This window comes from Hemitrygon akajei, chromosome 1 (assembly GCF_048418815.1).
Source record: "Hemitrygon akajei chromosome 1, sHemAka1.3, whole genome shotgun sequence".
NCBI classification, from domain to species: Eukaryota; Metazoa; Chordata; class Chondrichthyes; order Myliobatiformes; family Dasyatidae; genus Hemitrygon; species Hemitrygon akajei.
In genome coordinates this window covers 14,572,877-14,594,872 of record NC_133124.1, presented here as the reverse complement: position 1 = coordinate 14,594,872, position 21,996 = coordinate 14,572,877, and the positions used below count along the sequence as shown (strand labels likewise).

Sequence of the window (21,996 nt, the reverse complement as noted above, 5' to 3'; positions counted from 1 at the left end):
CTCCCGTCTCAGAGAGTTATTGATGGTGCATCACCTAGATAGCAGAGATGCGAAGAGGATGCTTTCTTTGCCGGGGGAGTCTAGTACCAGAGCGTAAAGCCTGAAAGTAGAGGGATGCCCATTTAGAACAGAGATGAGGAGGTATTTCTTTAGCCAGAGGGTGGCAGCTCTGTGGAATTCATTGCCAAAAGCGGCTACAGAGACCAGGACACTGGGTGTATCTAAGGCAGAAGTTAATAGATTCTTGGTTAGTTAGGGAGTGAAAGATTATTGAGAGAAGGCAAGAGGATGGAGTTGGGGGCAAATGGATGAGCCATAAAGAAAAAAAAGAACCCTATTCTGCTCCTTTGTCTTATTGTCTTATGGACGCATGGCAATGTTTGTAGACAGCTTCCAGCACAATCATTGCTGACTCGATTGACTGCATGTTTCAATGTACACGTGACAACTTTAAAATTTTAATTTTAACAATCTTTAGAAGGAAAGTGTATTTTATACATATAACACCCTGGGAAAGGTTTCACTGCTGATGTAATGGTTTCTCTGTAGCAGCAGTGTCTGGGTTATGGCTAGAGATAACGGGGGGGCTTTGGAATGTGCGCCGTCCAATGAGGGGAGTGTTCTTTTCTTGTTGTGTGCCTGAGACCGAGGTGATCTGGGGCTTTTGTTCGGTGGGAGATGGAGAGAGAAGATGTCAGAAAGGAGAGGTTGTAGACACCAGAAAGGAGTGGACTTGGAGTGGGGCTGTGAGTCGATGAAGCCCAGGGAAATCGATGGAGGATCAGTGGAACTGAAACCGTGAGCTCCAACTTGTCGTATTAGACTGTTTCATTAAAATGGCCCTTTTCTTTTTGTTTTACTTTACTACCCCTTTGGTCAAATGAAGAATTATAAAGCTAAATTGTTTGATCGCATATGGTGTACTGTCTGTTATTTCGTAGTACTGACTTGTGACAGGGTGACACATCACGCAGCATTCACACAAACAGGAGGTATCCACACAAACACCTCAATCTCATGTTTGGTGGGGCCAGAGATTGTCTTCCCTAGACTTACTCAGCTGACAGAGCCCGAGGGTCACTATCGTGGGGGTATCGTTCGGGATTGATTTCTTTGGATGCCGTGTGATTGCCCGGAGCATTGAACTAGTGGGCTGTGTGTTTAAGTCTGTGCTAAACTATTGTCCGGTAAAGCGATTACGATATGTGGGTATGGATGCTGCCAGGGTTGAGTGTAGTGTGCATTCACAGGGTTACCGTAACGAATGCATGCGTGTTGAGTGGGGTAGACATTCGTACTCCTGCTGAATTGTTAATTTGACGTTGAAGTACTGTTAAAACTGAAGGCAAAGTTATGATGGTGGGGCGCAGATTTGATAAAATGGTGGGCAAAGACTTTCTTTTAGTTCAGAGGAGCGCTGGCATAACGGCAGTGGAGCTGCCTGGTACTACTGGGGCCCCCAGGACAGGGGCAGCCGTGGACTGTCCATACTTTCCGGGAAGAGGAGAGTGTAGGGGAGTGGCCCAAATCACAAGTTGAGTCTCCTGTAGCTGGAGGTGGAGACTTCAAAGACAGGGTTCTCTCATTTCTGCGGAGCGAGGGCAAGGTGTGGTCTGATTTGGAATGTCTAATGAGTTCGCGTCCCCCAGTGAAGAGTGAGAATTCTGAGTTAGTATCTGGCCTTACTTCTCTGGGAGATAAATGGAAAACTGCCCAAGTCCAAAGTCCCACTGTTCTCAGGAACGAAGCCCACCCCTAAAGGGGAAGAGGAGTATGAGGTTTGAGTGGAGCAGACCTCCCAGTTGTTAGATGAGTGGCAGTGCTCTGATGACGTAAAGCGACAGAGATTGGTCGGAAGTTTGAGTGGGCGGGCTGCTGATGTAGTGGGAGCCGTCAAGGCACAGAACCCCCTTGCCACTTCTGTGGCCTACACGCAAGCACTAGAGAAGGTGATTGGCCCAACGGAAAGCCCAGTGGAGCTCATGATGGGGTTTCAGAACGTGTGTCAGGAGAAAGGGGAGAAGCTTTCTACCTCCATCTTTCGGCAAGAGAGGCAGCTAAATCGCTTGTGGCATACAGGGGCCAATCAGACGGCTGAGGTGGATCAGTTAAGGATGGACCAAATAGCGAAGGGCGCCCAGTCCCAGGACCTGATCGCTTGGGGTCTCCGACTGTCTTGTAAGACGCGCCCCCGTCCCTCGTTTGTTGAGCTGATCAGAGAAGTACGAGAGGAGGAGAATGCGTCGGAGGTGTGGGAGGCCTCTGTCAGCAGGGTACAGTCCTCAGTAGTGGTCCCCCGCAGTGAGGTAACCGCGGATAGGCTGCTCCGGTAAGTGGTAGAAGAGATTGTGGCAGAGCTGAGAACTGAGATGTCCCAGCTGTTACCAGTGGGTGTGGCCCACCCCCCCCACCCATGATGGAGCTGATAGGGAGGCGAACCCAAGGAGACGGACTATGCAGAGGGCCTGCTAGCAGCCAGTGTCATGCAAGAAGGGGAGCAGCTGGTACTGTCTGTTACAACGTGGGGAAGTGGAGCATTTCAGGCAGAGTGTGAACGACGGGAGAGTGAGCCCCCTAAGCAGAAAGAGCCATAGGGAAAACTTAAAGAGACCCAGTGAGGGGACGGCCTGGCGTATCGAGGGGAACACATTCCCAGCAATATATCAAGGAGCACCCTGAAGCCAAAAAAAATCATATTCCTGAAGGTTTGGTGGGACCAAGCTCCAGTGTATTGCTACAGATAGAGGGTATTTATGCTAGAGCCATGCTTGACACAGGGTCGCAGGTCACTTTGCTGTACCGTTAATTTTACAACCAGTATTTGACACGTTTACCATTGACGCCATTCAGTGCACTAGAGATCTGTGTGTTAGTGCGGGTTATGATTATTTGTCAGTGCAGCTGGAGTTTTCGATGGCCGACGTGGGAGCGGCTGATACATTAGCCCTGGTTTGTCCAGACCCCGTTGAGAATGGCGGAGTTTCAATTCTTGTGCGGACCAACGCTCCTATTGGGAGGAGGCTCATGGGAGCCTGCAAGGAGAAAGCTCGGTGTCAGATGTGGGAAGTCCTGGAGACTCCCAACCTCCAGGACGGCCACATCTGCACCAGGTGCATCGAGCTGCAGCTCCTTAGGGACCGCGTTAGGAACTGGAGATGTAGCTTGATGACCTTTGTCTGGTCAGGGAGAGTGAGGAGGTGATAGAGAGGAGGTACAGGCAGGTAGTCACACCGGGGCCTCGGGAGACAGATAAGTGGGTAACAGTCAGGAGAGGGAAGGGCGAGAGGCAGGTGCTAGAGAGTACCCCAGTGCCTGTCCCCCTTAACAATAAGTACTCCTGTTTGAGTACTGATGGGGGGGGGGGGAAGCCTACCTGGGGGAAGCAACAGTTGCTGTGCCTTTGGCACAGAGTCTGGCCCTGTGGCTCAGAAGGGTAGGGAAAGGAAGAGGTTGGCAGCAGTGTTAGGAGACTCTATCGTTAGGGAATCAGACAGGCGATTCTGTGGACGCAAGAAAGAATCATGGATGGTAGTTTGCCTCCCAGGTGCCAGGGTCTGGAATGTTTCTGATCGTGTCCACGATATCTGGAAGTGGGAAGGAGAACAGCCAGAGGTCATGGTACATATCGGTACCAACGTCAAAGGTAGGAAAAGGGAGGAGGTCCTGTAAACAGACTACAGGGAGTTAGGAAGGAAGTTGAGAAGCAGGACCACAAAGGTAGTAATCTCGGGATTACTGCCTGTGCCACGTGACAGTGAGTAAAGGAATAGAGTGAGGTGGAGGATAAATGTGTGGCTGAGGGATTGGAGCAGGGGGCAGGGATTCAGATTTCTGGGTCATTGGGACATCTCTTGGGGCAGGCGTGACCTGTACAAAAAGGACGGGTTGCACTTGAATCGACCAATATTCAGGGGGGAGGTTTGCTAAGGCTATTGGGGAGAGTTTAAACTAGAATTGCTGGGGAGGTGGGAACCAAACTGATGTGACGGAGGGAAGGAAGGTTACCTTGGAGACAGTGCGAAAGGGAGGATAGACAGGTGATAGAGAATGTATGTGCTCAGACCGATGGTTTGAGATGTGTCTATTTTAATACGGGAACTATTATGAACAAAGCTGATGAACTTAGAGTGTGGATCAGCACATGGAGCTATGATGTTGTGGCCATTACAGAGACTTGGATGGCTCAGGGGCAGGAATGGTTACTTCAAGTGCCAGGCTTTAGATGTTACAGAAAGGACAGTGAGGGAGGCAAAAGAGGTGGCACTGTTGATCAGGGATAGTGTCACGGTTCTCAGGGAAACTTACAGAAGAAATGTGGCAAACTTTCAGGGGGTATTTGCGTGGGGTTCTGCATAGGTACGTTCCAATGAGACAGGGACAGGATGGTAGGGTGCAGGAACCATGGCGTACAAAGGCTGTTGAAAATCTAGTCAAGAAGAAAAGAGCTTATGAAAGGTTCAAAAAACTAGGTAATGATAGAGATCTAGAAGATTATAAGGCTAGCAGGAAAGAGCTTAAGAAAGAAATTAGGAGAGCCAGAAGGGGCCATGAGAAGGCCTTGGCAGACAGGATTAAGGAAAACCCCAAGGCATTCTACAAGTATGTGAAGAGCAAGAGGATAAGACGTGAGAGAATAGGACCAATCAAGTGTGACAGTGGAAAAGCGTGTATGGAACCAGAGGAGATACAGAGGTACTTAATGAACACTTTGCTTCAGTATTCACTATGGAAAAGGATCTTGGCGATTGTAGGGATGACTTACAGCATGAGGAAGAAACTCTTCAGTATGAGGATTATAAGGAAGACCAAGTGCTGGTACTTCTGGAAAGCATCAAGTTGGACGTGATGTACCCCAGGATACTGTGGGAAGCCAGGGAAGAGATTGTTGAACCTCTGATGATGGTGTTTGCATCATCAATGAGCACGGGAGAGGTCCCGGAAGGTGGTGGATGTTGTTCCCTTATTCAAGAAAGGGAGTAAGGATAGCCCAGGAAATTATAGGCCAGTGAGCCTTACTTCAGTGGTTGGTAAGTTGATGGAGAAGATACTGAGAGGCAGGATTTATGAACATTTGGTGGGGCATAATATGATTAGGAATAGTCAGCGTAGCTTTGTCAGAGGTATGTCGTGCCTTAGGAGCCTGATTGAATTTTTTGAGGATGTGACTAAACACATTGATGAAGGTAGAGCCGTAGTTGTAGTGTATATGGATTTCAGCAAGGTATTTGATAAGGTACCCCATGCAAGGCTTATTGAGAAAGTAAGGAGGCATGGGATCCAAGGGGACATTGCTTTGTGGATGCAGAACTGGCTTGCCCACAGAAGGAATAGTGGTTGTAGACGGGTCATATTCTGCATGGAGGTCAGTCACCAGTGGGGTGCCTCAGGGATCTGTTCTGGGGCCCCTGATCTTTGTGATTTTTATAAATGACCTGGACGAGGAAGTGGAGGGATGGGTTAGTAAATTTGCTGATGACACAAAGGTTGGGTGTGTTGTGGATAGTGTGGAGGGCTGTCAGAGGTTACAGCAGGACATTAACAGGATGCAAAACTGGGCTGAGAAGTGGCAGATGGAGTTCAACCCAGGTAAGTGTGAGGTGGTTCACTTTGGTAGGTTAAATATGATGGCAGAATTTAGCATTAATGGTAAGACTCTTGGTAGTGTGGAAGATCAGCAGGATCTTGGGGTCCGAGCCCACAGGACACTCAAAGCTGTTGCACAGGTTGACTCTCTGGTTAAGAAGGCATACGGTGCATTGGCCTTCATCAACCATAAGATTGAGTTTAAGAGCTGAGAGGTAATGTTTCAGCTATATAGGACTCTGGTCAGAACCCACTTGGAGTACAGTACTCAATTTTGGTTGCCTTACTACAGGAAGGATGTGGAAACCATAGAAAGGGTGCAGAGGAGATTTACAAGGATGTTGCCTGGATTGGGGAGCATGCCTTATGAGAATAGGTTGAGTGAACTCGGCCTTTTCTCCTTGGAGTGTAGGAGGGTGAGAGGTGACCTGATAGAGGTGTATAAGATAATGAGAGGCATTGATTGTGTGGATAGTCAGAGGCTTTTTCCCAGGGCTGAAATGGCTAGCATGAGAGGGTATAGTTTTAAGGTGTTTGGAAGTAGGTACAGGGGAGATGTCAGGGATAAGTTTTTTTACACAGAGAGTGGTGAGTGCGTGGACTGGGCTGCCGGTGGCGGTGGAAACAATAGGGTCTTTTAAGAGACTCCTGGATAGGTACATGGAGCTTAGAAAAATAGAGGACTATGGGTAAGCCTAGGTAGTTCTAAGATAAGGACATGTTTGGCACAGCTTTGTGGGCCAAAGGGCCTGTATTGTGATGTAGGTTTTCTATGTTTTTATTCTCCATTCACCTGTTGTTTCGAGCTGCTTTTCAGTAAGTGCGTGTCTGCATTAGGCTGGATAATAGGTTTAGACGAGGAACTGTATGGTTCACCTTGTCCAAGCCAATCGTGTTACGGCTAGGGAAGAAGTGAGAGTCATGGGAACCCCCAAATTTCCTGGCATGCCTGAGGCCGAGGCCCTCTTGGTGGATGCTCCGGAAGACTACGAAGAGGAGTTGGGAGTGCTTGCTCGGGTACTGGTGAGGCCCCAATTGTAAAAGCCCTCGGTTGTACAGGTGAACAGGATGGCAGTGATCGTCAGGAACACTGCGAAGAGGGAGGTCACTTCCAAGTGGGGGACGCCCTGGTGCAACTTTTCCTGGTGACGGTAATGTCTAATGACCCTTTGAGACAAGCCGGGGAGAAACTATCTGAAAAAGGGGGCAAGACGACTGCTGAGTCATTCAATTTTGGGGACTCCCCAGTACCTGTGGGGTGGAAGGGGAGGTTGGTAGAGAAGATGTTGAAACTGGAAGGTGTCTTTTCCACTATCTGGGTGACTGAGAACATACTGTTCTGCGACTGGCCACTGCAGAGGTGGAAGACGTTTGGCAGCATTTGAGTAGGTTGAAGGAAGTTGGGATCATCACTGAGTCCAGAAGCCCCTATGTGCCCCCAATGGTAGTGGCCAGAAAGAATGGTAAGGTATGGATGTGTGTGCCACCTTCCAGCATATCATGGAGAAAATGGTGGGGGATATGAACTTGCTTGAGGTATTGGTGTATCTGGATGACCTCACGTTGGAGGAACATGAAGCAAAGCTGCTGGGCTGCCTGAAAGCTGAAGGGTTAAAACTCTACCTGGACTAGTACCAGTTCTCAAGACATCTGTTAGCTATGTTGGGCACATAGTCTCATGGAATGGAGTAGCTATAGATCTAAGATAGAGGCGATGACCATATGGCCAAGGCCCCAGACTGTGAGCACTCTGCGCTCATTCCTTGGATTCTGTGGTTACTATTGGAGATTCATGTAAGACTATGTGTGAGTTACCCTTTAAATCAGCTTCTGTGTGGTTACCCCCACCCCCCCTTGGGGAAGAAAGGGAAGAGGACAAAAGGAGAGGAGGGTAAAGAGCATCTTAGCCGTTTGGAGCCTTTTGGACCAAGGTGGGATGCGAAATGTGAAGAAGCCTTTCAGTCGCTAAGGAGATGCTGACCCATGTACCTGTGGTTACTTTTGCAGACGCCCAATTGCTGTTATGTACTGCATGCGGATGCCAGCAGAGAGGGCTTAGGGGGTGTCCTCTATCAGGATCAGGGCACCGGGTTGAGACCTGATGCGTTTGTCAGCCGGAGTCTGTCGCTCTCTGAGAAAAACTATCCCATGCACAAGTTGGCATTCTTGGCGTTGAAATGGGCTGTGGCGGATAGGTTGAGTGACTACCTCTATGGTGTCAAGTTTGAGATGAGGACAGACAAAAATTCCCTAACTTATATCCTGACTTTGGTGAAATAGGATGCCACAGGCCATCGGTGGTTGGTGGTGTTATCTGTATATGATTTCAGCCTGAAGTACTGGCTGGGAAACAGGAACATTGATGCTGATGCTTCCTGACAGGCGCATGAAGGGCTGGACAGGTACAAGGAGTGGGAGAGCGTTCCTGATCCCGGGGGTGAAAGCCATGTGCCACTTTGCCATCACAGTGAAGGCGGACAGAAGGCAAGGGCAGGATCGATCGGTTGATGAATTGGGGGCTTCTGATGACGCCATTCCACAAGTTTATTTTAACCTGACTGCTCTGAAGACAAACCAGTTGCAGGAATTGAGTTCTGGGGGAGTGGCAGCTGCTTAGTGAGTTGACCCGGGCATTGGTACCATTTGGACAGCTGTCAAAAAGAGAGACATGGCCCAAGTGGAGAAGACAAAACACACAGCAGTGCCTCCATTACTGAGAGAATGGCTCAGATTGGATTTGAGAAACCAGATCCTCTACCGGGTTATGTCGGCTCCGGACCAACCTCGGCGTTCCCAGCTGGTTCTACCTGAGAAGTATTGGAGGATTGTGTTGAAGTCACTTCACGATGATTCTGGATATTTGGGGGTTGAAAAGACCTATGGATTGCTCAGAGATCAGTTTTACTGGCTCTGAATGAAGCCGGCAGTCGAAGAATACTGCAAGTCACACATTTGATACATACAGAGGAAGACACTGCCTATGAGAGCAGCTCCATTGTCCCATTTACAGAGTGAGGGGGCACCTAACTTTGTGTGTATTGATTTCCTGCCAAGAGCCAGATGCCAGCAACATGGCGAATGACTTAGTCACCACAGATCACACCACCAGATATGCACAAGCGTTCCCCACCAAGCATCAGCAAGTATCCATGGTGGCCAAAGTGTTATGGGAGAAGTATTTCATTTATAATGGCCTCCCCAGGCAGATACATAGTGATCAGGGATGGGACAGGCTCATACATGAGTTACTGAGCATGCTCAGAGTCGAGAAGTTGAGGATCCTGCCCTATCATCTGCAGGGTGATCCCTAGCCCGAGAGGTTTAATCAGACCTTGCTGGACATGCTTGGAACCCTTGGAAATCAGCAACAACAAGAAGTGGATTTGTAACAGGGTGACACATCACGCAGCATCCACCCAAACAGGTGGTTTTGCACCTCAATCTCATACATTTGGTGGGGCCAGGATAGTCTTCCCTAGCCTTCCACAGCCGACAGAAGCTGAGTGTTACATACACACCAAGGAGGATAATAAACTCAAGTATGGCTCTATCACAAAAAGTTTCCAAGATGATTACATGATAAATAAGATGATGCACCAATCTTTTAAAAAATATATTGGCCTTTTCAGTTCCAATTTACAAAACTTGTGAAGTCTTGTGGTACATGCAAGTTTTGACACAACTATGTAAATATAGAAGCCTCAAATTTATTGGCTGAGATTATAGTTTCTGAGGAATTTACCTGAGATTTAGGAAGTATTTCAGTAAAAATTTGCATTGACACCCAAGGTGCTGAATGCCCAAGGAAGAAACACATTAGTTACGTTTGTTCGTTATGTGTTGTGTAGTATGACATGGGTGATCATGGTCTTTCCATGACAATGTTTGTTCTTGGCAAATTTTTCTACAGAAGTGGTTTGCCATTGCCTTCTTCTGGGCAGAGTCTTTACAAGATGGGTGACCTCAGCCATTATCAATACTCTTCAAAGATTGTCTGCCTGCTGTCAGTGGTTGCATAACCAGGACTTGCGATATGCACCGGCTGCTCATATGACCATCCACCACCTGCTTCCATGGCTTTGCATGACTCTGATTGGGGGACTAAGCTGGTGATACACCTTGCCCAAGGATGGCCTGCAGGCTAGTGGAGGGAAGGAGTGTCTTACCCCACCACCCAATAATCAAATCTGTAGACTATCGTTAGTTACAGTTCAGAGATTCGATTATAGGTAAACTACACACTGTAAAGGTAAGTAGGCAATCACTCAAGTATAATGTAAGGGTATGTCTATTCCTGAGTCCTCAGATGGCCATAGAGGCCACTGTAAAGGTAAATAAATAGAAGATGAAACTCTTAACAACAAACAAGAAAATTAAAATGGAAGTCAGAGTATTATCAAATATCATTTATTTTTAACAAAAAATCTTACAAAATTTCAATTTATCTTCTAAGTTTTGTAATTATTTATGTCTATAAAATGAACCAACATAATACTAATTACAGAGCTGGAAACATAGGGCATGATGGGGTTTAAGGGGTAATGGAATATTTCAAGTGTGGTGCAAACTTATTATCAATAGGAAAAATTAATAAAACAGAAAGTAAAATGCAGCTCTAGAGCCTGTACCCTCGAGACTGTAAAGAAAACTCCCCAGGAATGTCAGTAAAACATCTAATAATTATTCCAGTGCTCCTAAAGCAAAAAGGGTGTGTTAGGGAAGATGAATTAAATATACAACATTCAGATTCTCCCTAATGCAACCATTTCTGCCTCCAGGTAAGACTTGAAAAGATGGCAGCATTGGACCAAAGGTTTACAAGAAAAGCTTTTTGCCTGGCCTACATTTTAAAGATCTTTCACATAACCAGAGTGCCTCCAGAGAGGTACAGTTTCAGCTTTCTGTGCGCATTCTTTAATGCTTCATGTTCAAACCTGAACCTTAGTCTGCATTTCACTGAGCTAAATGCAATCATTTAAAAGAAAAACCCACAGCCCACTGTCTGAACTTAAAACTTAGCTCTTCCACAATGACTGTGGATTTTGTTCAGATTTTAAACAGTACTTTAAAGGTGGGGTGCATTTATAAACAAATCCCATGGCACTTATTTTCCCTCACTTAAAAGCTACTAAAGCAGATTATCTTTTCATTAACAGAAAGCTGTATTTGAAAGCCAGCAGTGTGCAAATGGATTACATTTTAAAAGTACTTCAGAAGCACTGTAGGACATCCTTAAAGTGATGAAAAAAACCCCTATATAAACAAGTATTTTGCTGTAATTGAATATTTTTGAGGAACTATTTATTCCAAACTGAATAACAGGTATTCTGATCAATATTCACTTCTTGAAACCAGTAGTGTAACTAAGATATTTAAAGTTAAGTTTTGAGTAATTTAGACTATAGCTTTTAAATAAAAATTAGGTTTCAGCACTATTTTTTAAACAAAATTACTTATTTTCTGGAATTTCTTGAATGGTATATTATTTTATACCATCAGTCATGCAATTGAACAAAATGTTTAAATTTAAAAGTTTGATCGTCAAAAAGGTAACAAGTACATTGATCCTGGGGCTCAACATCAAAAGCTGCTTTCTTTATACTTTAATAATCCAATTTTAACGGACCAAGCAACTTTACCCTCTGCTGTTTACAAATTTTATTATTGCAGTAACCCCTTTAGCTAGCACCTCGCTTCTATTATCAGTCCCAAACATGTAACAAAAATAACATGGTTAATTCCAAATCTGTAACATGGATCGTGAAGAGATTGTTCAGAGAAGACTGCAGGCTGCAGAGGCTCTAGAGTGGCAGCAGTTCAGCCGGTGAACTTATTTCACTAGAACCACTGTGACATTACAGCAGTGTACACTGGTACATTTAGACGAAGAAATGGCAGTAAGTGTGCAAATGCTCAAGGTACAAAAACAAAACACTAATAGAAGCAGCAGAAATGTAGTGATCCATTCTAAGATATGTTCAATGGTATAAACACATTTTGCAAATGGCTCTAAAAGGTACAATTAAATTAACAAAAGCATCTGCACGTCAAATGGACAAGTCTTTGGTGATACTATCTATACAAAGGCTATCTTTGATAGAGCTACAGTGTTATGCGAGCTAATCAAAATATATGGCTTTGTATTCTTTCCACTCACTTGTAGGTTTAATCCCATTAATTGTGTGTAATCATGTCATTCCAACCAGTTGGGAATTCTTTTTAATATATAAAGCAATGATACACTACGAAAAACATTGGAAATATGTTAGAAAACCTCAGAAATGTACATCTTATACAAAATAATTTGTTTTGCTGTACAGTTATCCATCTACTTATTCCCACATTGCTTCGTCAGTTTGGAACCATACACTATACACAATTGTCAAAATAAATATACAAGATTACGTACATTATAACAAGGCCCATTTTCACACCCTTAATCATGAAGTGACAATGTTGATTGGAGATTCAGCACACAAGATGAACTGGGATTTCTATTGAAAATAAGTGAATTACATATAAAAAACTAGGTTGAACCATTATTAACCAAAATAAAGTGATTAAAAGGCCACACGCTCAACACTCCTTCAAGTCTTCAGACATTCAAGTACCTGTGAGCAAAGGCTAACATAGCCTTGCCAGTTTAAAAAATAGAACTTTATATAGAAACAAGGGGTTACCCCTTGTCTGAGCACCATACGTGCCATTTGCTTTAAAACACGCAAAGCCAATTTTTTAATTCCATAGGTCAGCCCACTGACCTTGTAAAAGCCATACAGCAGGTCACCTGTAAGGCATGTTAACATGCAGGCAATCAGCAATCTGTATTTTGTGTGGCAGACCACCCTGAACTGTTGAAGAGGAGCTGCTCCCTCCTACACAGTAACGGTTATCCTGTAGTGGACAGTGTATATGCATATTTTTATTGTGAAATAAATTCTTTTGCATGCTAATGGCAGTTATTATTGGTGAAACTGAATTACATGCTCTTTTGTCACGAATGCCCTGATGCCAATTCCTATATAAGCCTGATGGCCAGCCATTCCAAACACTGTTCATTTTTCCTAATACATACTTGGCTTAAGTGGTATTTAGTTGGCCTTCAATTGTGTCCAGGCCAAAATTTAAGACACTCTATTCTGAACAACTGAATAGTGTTTCACTTTGTTCTTCACAGTGCTGCACAGTAATTGATCTTCATTCGAAGTTCATGGTTCTTTTGATATTCCTTGTGACAGGATATCGATCCAGTCTCTCAGATTGATAAAGTGATAAACACAAGGTTAAATTCTAACTGTCACACTGATCATAGTCAATAAGCCGATTCCAGCTGTCTGCGAGCCTGAAGAATACATTGAAGGGTAACAGCTAAGAGTTACCTTGTGCAGATTGCTACCTGTTGAGCCGAGGATGGCTTTATTCACAACACAGTCCAACAATCAACGGCTTTGTGCTTCTTAGAGTCGCTCAATGTCCCGATACTTCTTTCTCAATATGGACACCTGATCTTTGAAGAGAACTGGATCTAGCCTCATCTGGGAGTGGATCAAAGGCATGAATCCGAACCAACTTGCAAAAGTATTCATGCACGTTTGCCGTTGAGCGAAGTGGTCTGGATCAGCCCATCTGGAAGCTCTGGATGACTGAAAAATAACATTTACCTCTGATTAATGTGAGTATACCAGAACTCAGATTAAAACAACAAACAGTATATAATTCTGATAAAACAACGATGAGGAATACTGGGGAAAAAATAAAGATTAGCTTTATTTGTCACATGTATATCGAAATATAGTGAAATGTGTCAATTGTGCCAATGGCAGTCTGAGGATTGTGCCCGGGGCAGTCCGCAAGCGTCACTACACTTCTGGCACCAAGGTAGCACGCCCAAACTAACTAAGCCTAACTCATTAGCCTTTGGAATATGGGAGGAAACCGAAGTACGTGGAGGAGATCTACATGGTTATTGAGAGGACATCCAAACTTTTTACAGGGATTGGTGGGAATCAAACTCCAATCAGTGATTGCAGGCGCTGTAAAGTGTTGTGCTAAACACTACACTACTGTGTTGTCGGACTAATGGCTCAGTTACGTCTGATAGAAGAGATGAATGCTTTAGGAATAAGTCTCATTGTTAGCCCATTTTTTTTTAACATATTACTGCTAGATTCACACTTCCTTCCCCTCTAGAACTAGTACACTTGAAAGTATGCTGTTCCATCTTTGAGAAAGTGTGCATGTCTAGCTTCTCACCTCAATGGGCTGAACTCCAGTTTCCTGCAGAGAATCGGTTACTCAGAAGTCTTGTTATCCTCTCAACTTGGACCACCAGTTATTTCTCATCTTAGTGGTGCCTGATATTGCATCATTCAAAGCCAACAAGAGATTCCATAGGCAATGTGATGATCTTTATAATCTCCACATTCATCAAAGCCTTTATTTTCTCTGAATCATCATGGTGCTTGATACGTAGAAGTCCCGAGTACAAGTTTCTTCTGATTAAATTAGGGTGGCACGGTAGCATAGTGGCTAGCACAACACTTCATAATACAGGCAACTTGGGTTCAATTCCTGCCATTGCCAGTAAGGAGCTTGTACGTAAACCCTGTGACCACGTGGGGTTTCCCCGGATGCTACTGCTTCCTCACACAGCCCAAAAACGTCCTGTCGGTAGATTAACTGGCCATTGTAAATGGTCCTGTGAGAAGGCTAAGTTGGGGGATTGCTGGGTGGTGGGGCTCAAAGGGCCTATTCCATGCTGTACCCCAATAAACAAACAAAATATATAAATTCTATAAAGACCAAAGTCAATGTATTCCAATTATTTGGCTCAAGGATATTTTAGTTCTTCACCAATAGAATAGAGTCAAATATTTGTGAAGAACACCTATGGTAGAGGTCAAAGACATTGTGTTCCGCCTCCATCAGAAACTGCTCGCTCTTTCTAATAACTGCAAAGTTGAACCAGTGACAGTGTTTTACTGTAACCATTAGGTGAGCACATATTCCCAACTGGCTTTTTATCATCAACTCTCCAGAACTACCCAACATTTTGCTGAGACATCACTTAGTCCTAGTCATTAAATGGCTCTGTATTTGCTGGCTCCTGACCACACTAATATCCTCTTCATTTTCAAATGCTTACATGACTTTGCCTGTAATTTAGAATTTATTTAAATCTCACATCCATTCCACAACGTGAGGGACTAAAAATCTTTGTGTTATGACTCCACTCCAATGTACAAACACATGAATTTAAAAGCCTAATGACTTGTAGAAAGAAGCTGTCCCATAGCCTGTTGGTTTTGGCTTTAAAGCTACAGTAGTGTTTGACAGACAGAAGCAGCTGAAACAGTTTATAGATGGGGTGACTGGTGTCCCCAGTGATGATCTAGGCCTTCTTTCTGCACCTGCTGCTATAAACATCCTCAATAGAGGGAAGTTCACATCCACAGATGCGCTGGGCTGTCTGTACCACTCTCTGCAGTGCCAGCGATCGAGGTTGGTGCAGTTCCTGTACCTTGGCAGTGATACAGCCAGTCAATATGCTCTCAATGGCTCCTGTAGAAGGTCTTGAGGAGTTGCTGAACTTCTTCAGTTGCCTGAGATGGAAGAGATGCTGTTGTGCTTTTTTTGCCACAGAGCCAGTGTGTACAGTCCAGGTGAGATAATCAGTGATTACGTATACTGAGAAGCTTGAAACTACTCACCCTCCCAACTGCACACCCATTGATGTTGATTGGGCTGAACCTGTCTCCATTCCTCCTGTAATCCACAATCAGCTCTTGTTGTTTGGACATTGAGCAAGAGGCACCACTGTGTCAGGGTGTCAACTTCTCCACTGTAGGCTGTCTCATTACTGCTAGAAATATGGCCGATCAAAATAGTGTCATCTGCGAACTTGATCAGCAGATTAGAGCTGTGTGCGGCAGTACAGTCGTCAAAATGTTTGTTCGTTATGTGGCATGGGTGATCCTGGTCTTTACATGACCATGACAGTTCTTGGGAAATATTTCTACAGAAGTGGTTTGCCATTGCCTTCTTCTGGGTAGTGTCTTTACAAGATGGGTGACCTCAGCTTTATGACAAAACCCCTCAGATTTTGGCCTTTTTCATGAACCAGATCCTTAATCATCCTACCACTGGCAGCTGAGCCTTCAGTTCCATTGGACATATCTACAAGGAGTGATGCCCCGAGAAAGCAGCATCCATCCTCAAGGGACCCCCCCCTTGCCTCTCTTCTCCCCCAACTACACTATCCAGACTATGCTCTCTTCTTGCTGCTGCCATCAGGAAGGAGGTAGAGGAGCCTTGGGTCCTACACCACCAGGTTCATGAACAGTTATCCTTCAACCATAAAGCTCCTGAACCAGTGTGGATAACTCCACTCACAACAACACTGAACTGATTCCACAACCCATGTACTCACTTTCATGGACTCTACAGCTCATGTTCTCTGTATTAATTAATTTAAAAACATTTTTTTCATTTGCACAGTGTGTCTTCTTTTGTACATTGGTTGATGTCGGTCTTTGTGCGCAGATTTTTAATGATTTTATTGTATTCTTTGTATCTACAGTGAATGCTCTAAAATGAATCTCAATGTAGTATATGGTGACGGGGCAGGCAGTAGCATACTAGCACAATGCTTTACAGTACCAGCAACCCGGGTTCAATTTCTGCCCACTCTCAGTAAGGAGCTTGTACGTTCTCCCTATGAATGCATGGATTTCTTCCAGGTGATCCTGTTTCCTCAGACGTACCAATTGTAAATTGTCCCATGATTAGGCTAGATTAAATCGGGGGCTACTGGGTGGCATGGTTTGAGGGCTGGAAGAGCCTGTTCTGCACTGTATCTCAATAAAATAAAAATCTATAGTTTGAAATAAATTTACATTGGTGTCCAGACCACTCAAAGTTCAATCTCTTGAATCCTTTCCTAATTCCTCCTAATCTTTCAAAAGTGCCCTAAAGCTTTTTATATCTTTTTTTCAAACTTGTCTTACTGTCCTGTTTATTATTTATTGTAATGCCTGCACTGTTTTTGTGCACTTTATGCAGTCCAGTGTAGGTCTGTAGTCTAGTGTAGCTTTCTTTGTGTTGTTTTTTTATTACGTAGTTCAGTCTAGTTTTTTGTACTGTGTCATGTAACACCATGGTCCTGAAAAATGTTGTCTCGTTTTTACTATGCACTGTACCAGCAGTTATGGTCGAAATGACAATAAAAGTTGACTTGACTTGATTTAATATATTTCCATGAAATTCAGTGTCAATTGTTCAACAGCTTCCATTGACATAGTACCTTACGCACAGCAATAATGCCCATGGGATTTCATAGGAGCAGCTTAAAATAAAAAAAACCTGTCAAACACAGTAGGTGATATCAAGGCAGGTTGCCAAAGACTTGGTTATACAGTAGGTAATTTTTCAAAGTCAAAGGGAGAAAGATGTATATAGAAACAACAGTTTTGAGAAGCAACTACAGAGATCAGACCCCAACTAAATGCAGGGTAGCCAATAAGAGTGGTTAAATTCAGGAATCTTCAAGAGGTTATAACCTCTTCAAGAGATTATGCCATTGCTATATGACAAATGCTATGGAGCTGGAGGCAATTGATGTGATTACGGAAGAACATTTAAAGAAAAAGAAGAATGACAATAAAGTAAAACCACTGGTTATTTGAAATCTAATGTAAATCTGCAAGAACAAGAGTACTCAGCAAATTGGAATAAGGCGGTGTCAAGATTTGGCAGAAAAAGATGATCTCAAATTTACTTGGAGTGAAATGTATTAGTACAGTGCAAAAGTCTCAGGCGCATATACTCTATATAGCTAGGGTGCCCAAGGCTTTTGCAAAGTACTGCAATTTTATGTATTGCACTGTACTGCTGCTGTAAAAAAAAATACAAATTTCATGACATATGTGAGTTATGATAAATCGGATTCTGATATGGGTCCCTGTTGTGGACAGAGTGGGAAGGGGGCAGGAGAAGGGAACCATGGTTGGGAAAAGGTGGAGAGGGAAGCAGGAAGCACCAGAGAGACATTCTGTAATGACCAATAAACCAATTGTTTGGAATCAAATGATCTTGCCTGGTATCTCAGGGCTGTGTGTCTGCACCCATGCTATGGTGCTCCAGCAAAGTGCAGAGCTAGGCCAGCTAAGGCTTGTAAGGGCAGCACAGAGGGTAAGACAGGAAGTATTATATCAATTGTTAGTCTGAGTGTCCGTGTCCATGTGTGTTTGTGTCTGTGAGTGTGTGTGTGGTGGGAAGGTAGTAGAAATGAGGAAAGGGGCTTGCTTTGTTGTTGTTTCGTTGCTTGATGTTTCTGTGGTGTTTTGTTGAGCATTGTAGGAATTTTATGTTGGTACGTGCCACCACACACCAACATAGCACGGAAGGTTAGGTCACTCCTTAAGCAAAGGTTGTGTTGTGTTGGTTGATAGAGCAAATGGCACATTTCACTGTATGCTTCAAAGTACATGTGATAAATTAATCTGAATCTGAGCAATGAGGGATGAAGTTTCCCATTTGAAAAAGTAAGTGTACAGGAAAGGCAAACAGAAGAAATCAATACCCTGCTGAATTTAAATTTAATCGAGCTGGGAATGTAGGGCAATAAAGCCAAGGCCTCTACTGAGGACAGTTTATCTGAGGTCAGGTAGAGAAAGATAAGGTGACAGACTAAGACTGTGGGGAGGAGGGGAATTGGGTAGATGGTGGGGTGGGGAAAGAAGAGACAGAATTAGAGGGAAGTGAAGGAGGAGAAAGACAGAGGAGTGGTTCACACTTGCTATCTCTGATTCTTGTAAGAAAGGAAGAGTTTCTTATTGAAGTGCTGAATGATAATGTACAATTGCCAACCAGAACAACTTTGAGATGGAGTGAGCTGGTGTCATTGCACAAAATGTCAAGGGCATACGTAACTCACACATGCCATTAAATACAAAAATCTTTGAGAACAGTGATTCAAGAACCAACTTTAATCCTCCATCCCATTAGGACTCTACCTTGACCTCTGACACTGCTCCAAAAAAAAATCTTTATTTTTTTAATTAGCTTTATTTGTCACATGTACATCAAAATATACAGTAAAATGTATTTTGTGTCAAACCAGATTGTGCTGGGCAACCCGCAAGTATTGCCACACTTCTGGTGCCAGCATAGCATGCTTACAACTCACTAACCCTAACCTGTACAGCTACGGAATATGGGAGGAAACTGGAGCACCTGGAGGATACCCATGTGGTCACGGGAAGAATGTACTAACTACAGACAGCGGTGAGAATTGAACCCCTGATCTAACAACAGGCTGCTGTAAAGTGTTGCACTAACCCCAGGCCACTGTGCCACTTCACCAATGTTTTCATTAACATGGGGCTTAAAACTGCAAAGTAGACATCTATTTGTGCAAATCTCAATGAAAGCTGGAGGAGCATCTCATTTAAGGTCATCAACCCGTACTGTTAACTGTTTTTCTCTCTCCACAAATGCAGCCTGATTCATGGGATATTTTCTCTTTTATTTCAGATTTCTAGAAACAGTGTTCCATATATCACGGCTCCAGCAGTTTCTACTGCACACTGATCTCCTTCTATCTTGGGGTTCCCAATCCGGGGCCCACGGACCCCTTACTTAATGGTATTGGTCCATGGCATTAAAAAAAAGATCGGGGACCCCTAACTCTATCTACATTTCCTCCAAAGTCCAGACAGCTTAACTTCACCACCTTCGCTCAGCCAGCACCACACCATCTATGTTATTCAGTTGCTCATTCTCCGCTCCAACATTTCCTTTGTTCTCTGGACCCCACCCATTTCTCTACAATTTCCTAATTTCTGCTGAAATATTATCAACTTGAAACTTTAACAGATTCTCTAAGATGCTGCCCAACTTGCTTACTTTGAGCACATTGCCTTTATTTTGGACCTGTTGTCTTTATTGTTTGCTTCTGGCTTAAAAAGCTAGGCTTGTTTACCACTGAAGCTCAAACACAGGAAAGAGCCACATCTCTCCAGCCCTAAACTTGGATCAGTGCTCCAAGCTCGAAGTTCAACAAATGACATTAAACCCACAGTGAAATTACCTGCTGCATCATAGTCTCTTTGTACTGCTTTTTCTGGGTTACTTTAACAGGAGGCAGCTTGGTGACTGCTGACACCAAGAAGTTCATCAGAATGTCTTCACAGTTGGCCAGTTGGTCCACCATGTTCTTTAAACTGGCAGGCAAGTAATGAGTGTACAGATAATGATAGTATCTATATCAACAATAAAATAACACACCTCAATTAATCACAAAGTACATTTTCTGTTAAATACTTTAAAACTGTACCTTTCTGGTTTCTTTTTGTAGGGAAAATGGTAAAATATCTGAAAGTTAATGCACTCAATGATCTGATTGGACTGTAAATTTATCCATACAAATGAAGGAAAAACATAAGACATGAACAACAATACAGCAGTCCATAAGCATTGACAAAACTGTTCTAATAACAATTCGACCTGTACTGGGATAGGAAAGTTTATGAAATACAACCACTTCATCAAAAACAAGAATTACGTTAAAAATCATGTTTATCTAAGCGCAGGGGTTCCCAAACTGGGGCCCACGGACCCCTTGCTTAATGATATTGGCCCATGGCATAAAAAAGGCTGGGAGCCTATGACTAAGGTCAGGGGATGAAGGATGAATAATAATGTATTTCACAGTTGTTCAGAAAGCTTACAATGTTTTCTGAACTTAAAATATAAAGCGGAAATCCATTTGTGCACTACTGCTGCGGTGGACAATCATCCAGCAGTTAGGTGTTGCCACAGGTAACGTGGTCAGTACAGATTGTACTGACGAAGGGTCTCGGCCCAAAACGTCGACAGCGCTTCTCCCTATAGATGCTGCCTGACCTGCTGCGTTCCACCAGCCTTTTGTGTGTGTTGTTTAGAAAGGTACATAGCCTGTGGAAAATGTTAATGAATTCCTGGCTAAGAATTTCTCTTTATGATTGTTTGCTGAATAAAGTAATCCAGCAGATCACTTATTACAAGCCTATATTCATACCTGTGGTAGAATGCAGCTCCTGTTAAGACCATAGAGTAATCATTTGTCCATTTAGATGTGTAACCCCATCTTTCTTTTGTGCTGTCCCAGAAATGGCTGCGGGCTGGGTATCCCACAATTCTCTCAGGGAAACTCTGCCACACAGTGAAGGCAAAATCTACCTAAAAATCAAAACATAAGACCAGAGTCCACCATGTTACAAAATTATATTAACACAACTTTCAAAATAACTGTGAAAGACAAATTGTTAAATGCATATAGAGGTAATTCAGAAGGGAAAGATGATTGCTCTTCTGATAATTCAGTACACTGACCTTTAAAGAGTTAACCCTGGGGTATAAATCTGAACAATTCTTTTGAGACTGCAGCTGCAATACTTATTTTTGAATTCAAGTTACACATCTTTTAAGGCTGAATTATTTATAAATGCAGATTTGTAAACCAGTTTTGAAAGGAAATAGAGATTAGTTAACATTTGCTTGTTAGTATTTACAGTCAACCTTATATATGCACAATATCAAGAGAGGATAAAAAACAGACATTTATGAGGTTTCCTTAAATTACAGTAATATTTATTTGCAACCAACCCTGGCAAGTATAATGAGGGCCTAAATACTTGCACTAAAACATGACATTCTGGAAGCTTTAATGAGATAACATCTGGGAGTTTGTTACTTCAGATTGGATAGTATCAAATTACATGTCATTTCTCAGAATAAAATGTCAGCATTTAAGATTGAGACTCTAAAATTTCTTTATTCTGAGCTGTGAATCATTACAAATAACAAACATAAAATGCTGGAGGAACTCGTTACACGAGTCTTCCTTGGAAGCTGTGAGTGGTCACTTAGTAACACATACAGTCCCTATAAAAAGTATTCACCCACCTTGGAAGTTATCACAATTTATTATTTTACAACACTGAATCACAGTAGATTTAATTTGGCTTTTTTGACACTGATCAACAGAAAAAGACTCCTTTGTGTCAAAGTGAAAACAGATCCCTACAAAGTGATCTAAATTAATTACAAATATAAAACACACATAATTGATTGCACAAGTATTCACCCCCCCCCCCTTTAATATGACACACCAATTCTTCACTGGTGCAGCCAACTGATTTTAGAGGTCACATAATTAGTTAAATGGAGATCTGTTTTTGGAGTTCTGTGTGTAGTCACGGTGTTTCAATTGATTGTGGCAAAAATATACATGTATCTGGAAGGTCCAACTGCTAAGGAGTCAGTATCCTGGCAAAAACTACATCAAGAAGACAAAAGAATACTCCAAGCAACTCTGTGAAAAGGTTATTGAAAAACACAAGTCAGGAGAGGGTACAAAAAAATTTCCAAGTC

At 43.2% G+C, this 21,996-nt stretch overlaps 1 protein-coding gene across 1 annotated transcript in view; it reads right to left on the bottom strand.

Moving 5' to 3' along the window:
- Window positions 1-9,974: 9,974 nt before the first annotated feature.
- Window positions 9,975-21,996, bottom strand: part of LOC140723062 (exostosin-1-like) — a 140,599-nt gene continuing 128,577 nt past the window's right edge. Inside the window, exons 9-11 of the mRNA XM_073037710.1 lie at window positions 20,642-20,802; window positions 19,673-19,844; window positions 9,975-13,226 (exon numbers count right to left, since the gene is read on the bottom strand). Of these exons, the coding sequence (XP_072893811.1) occupies window positions 13,041-13,226; window positions 19,673-19,844; window positions 20,642-20,802 (519 nt within the window). The 3' untranslated portion in view covers window positions 9,975-13,040. The remainder of the gene's footprint in view (window positions 13,227-19,672; window positions 19,845-20,641; window positions 20,803-21,996) is intronic.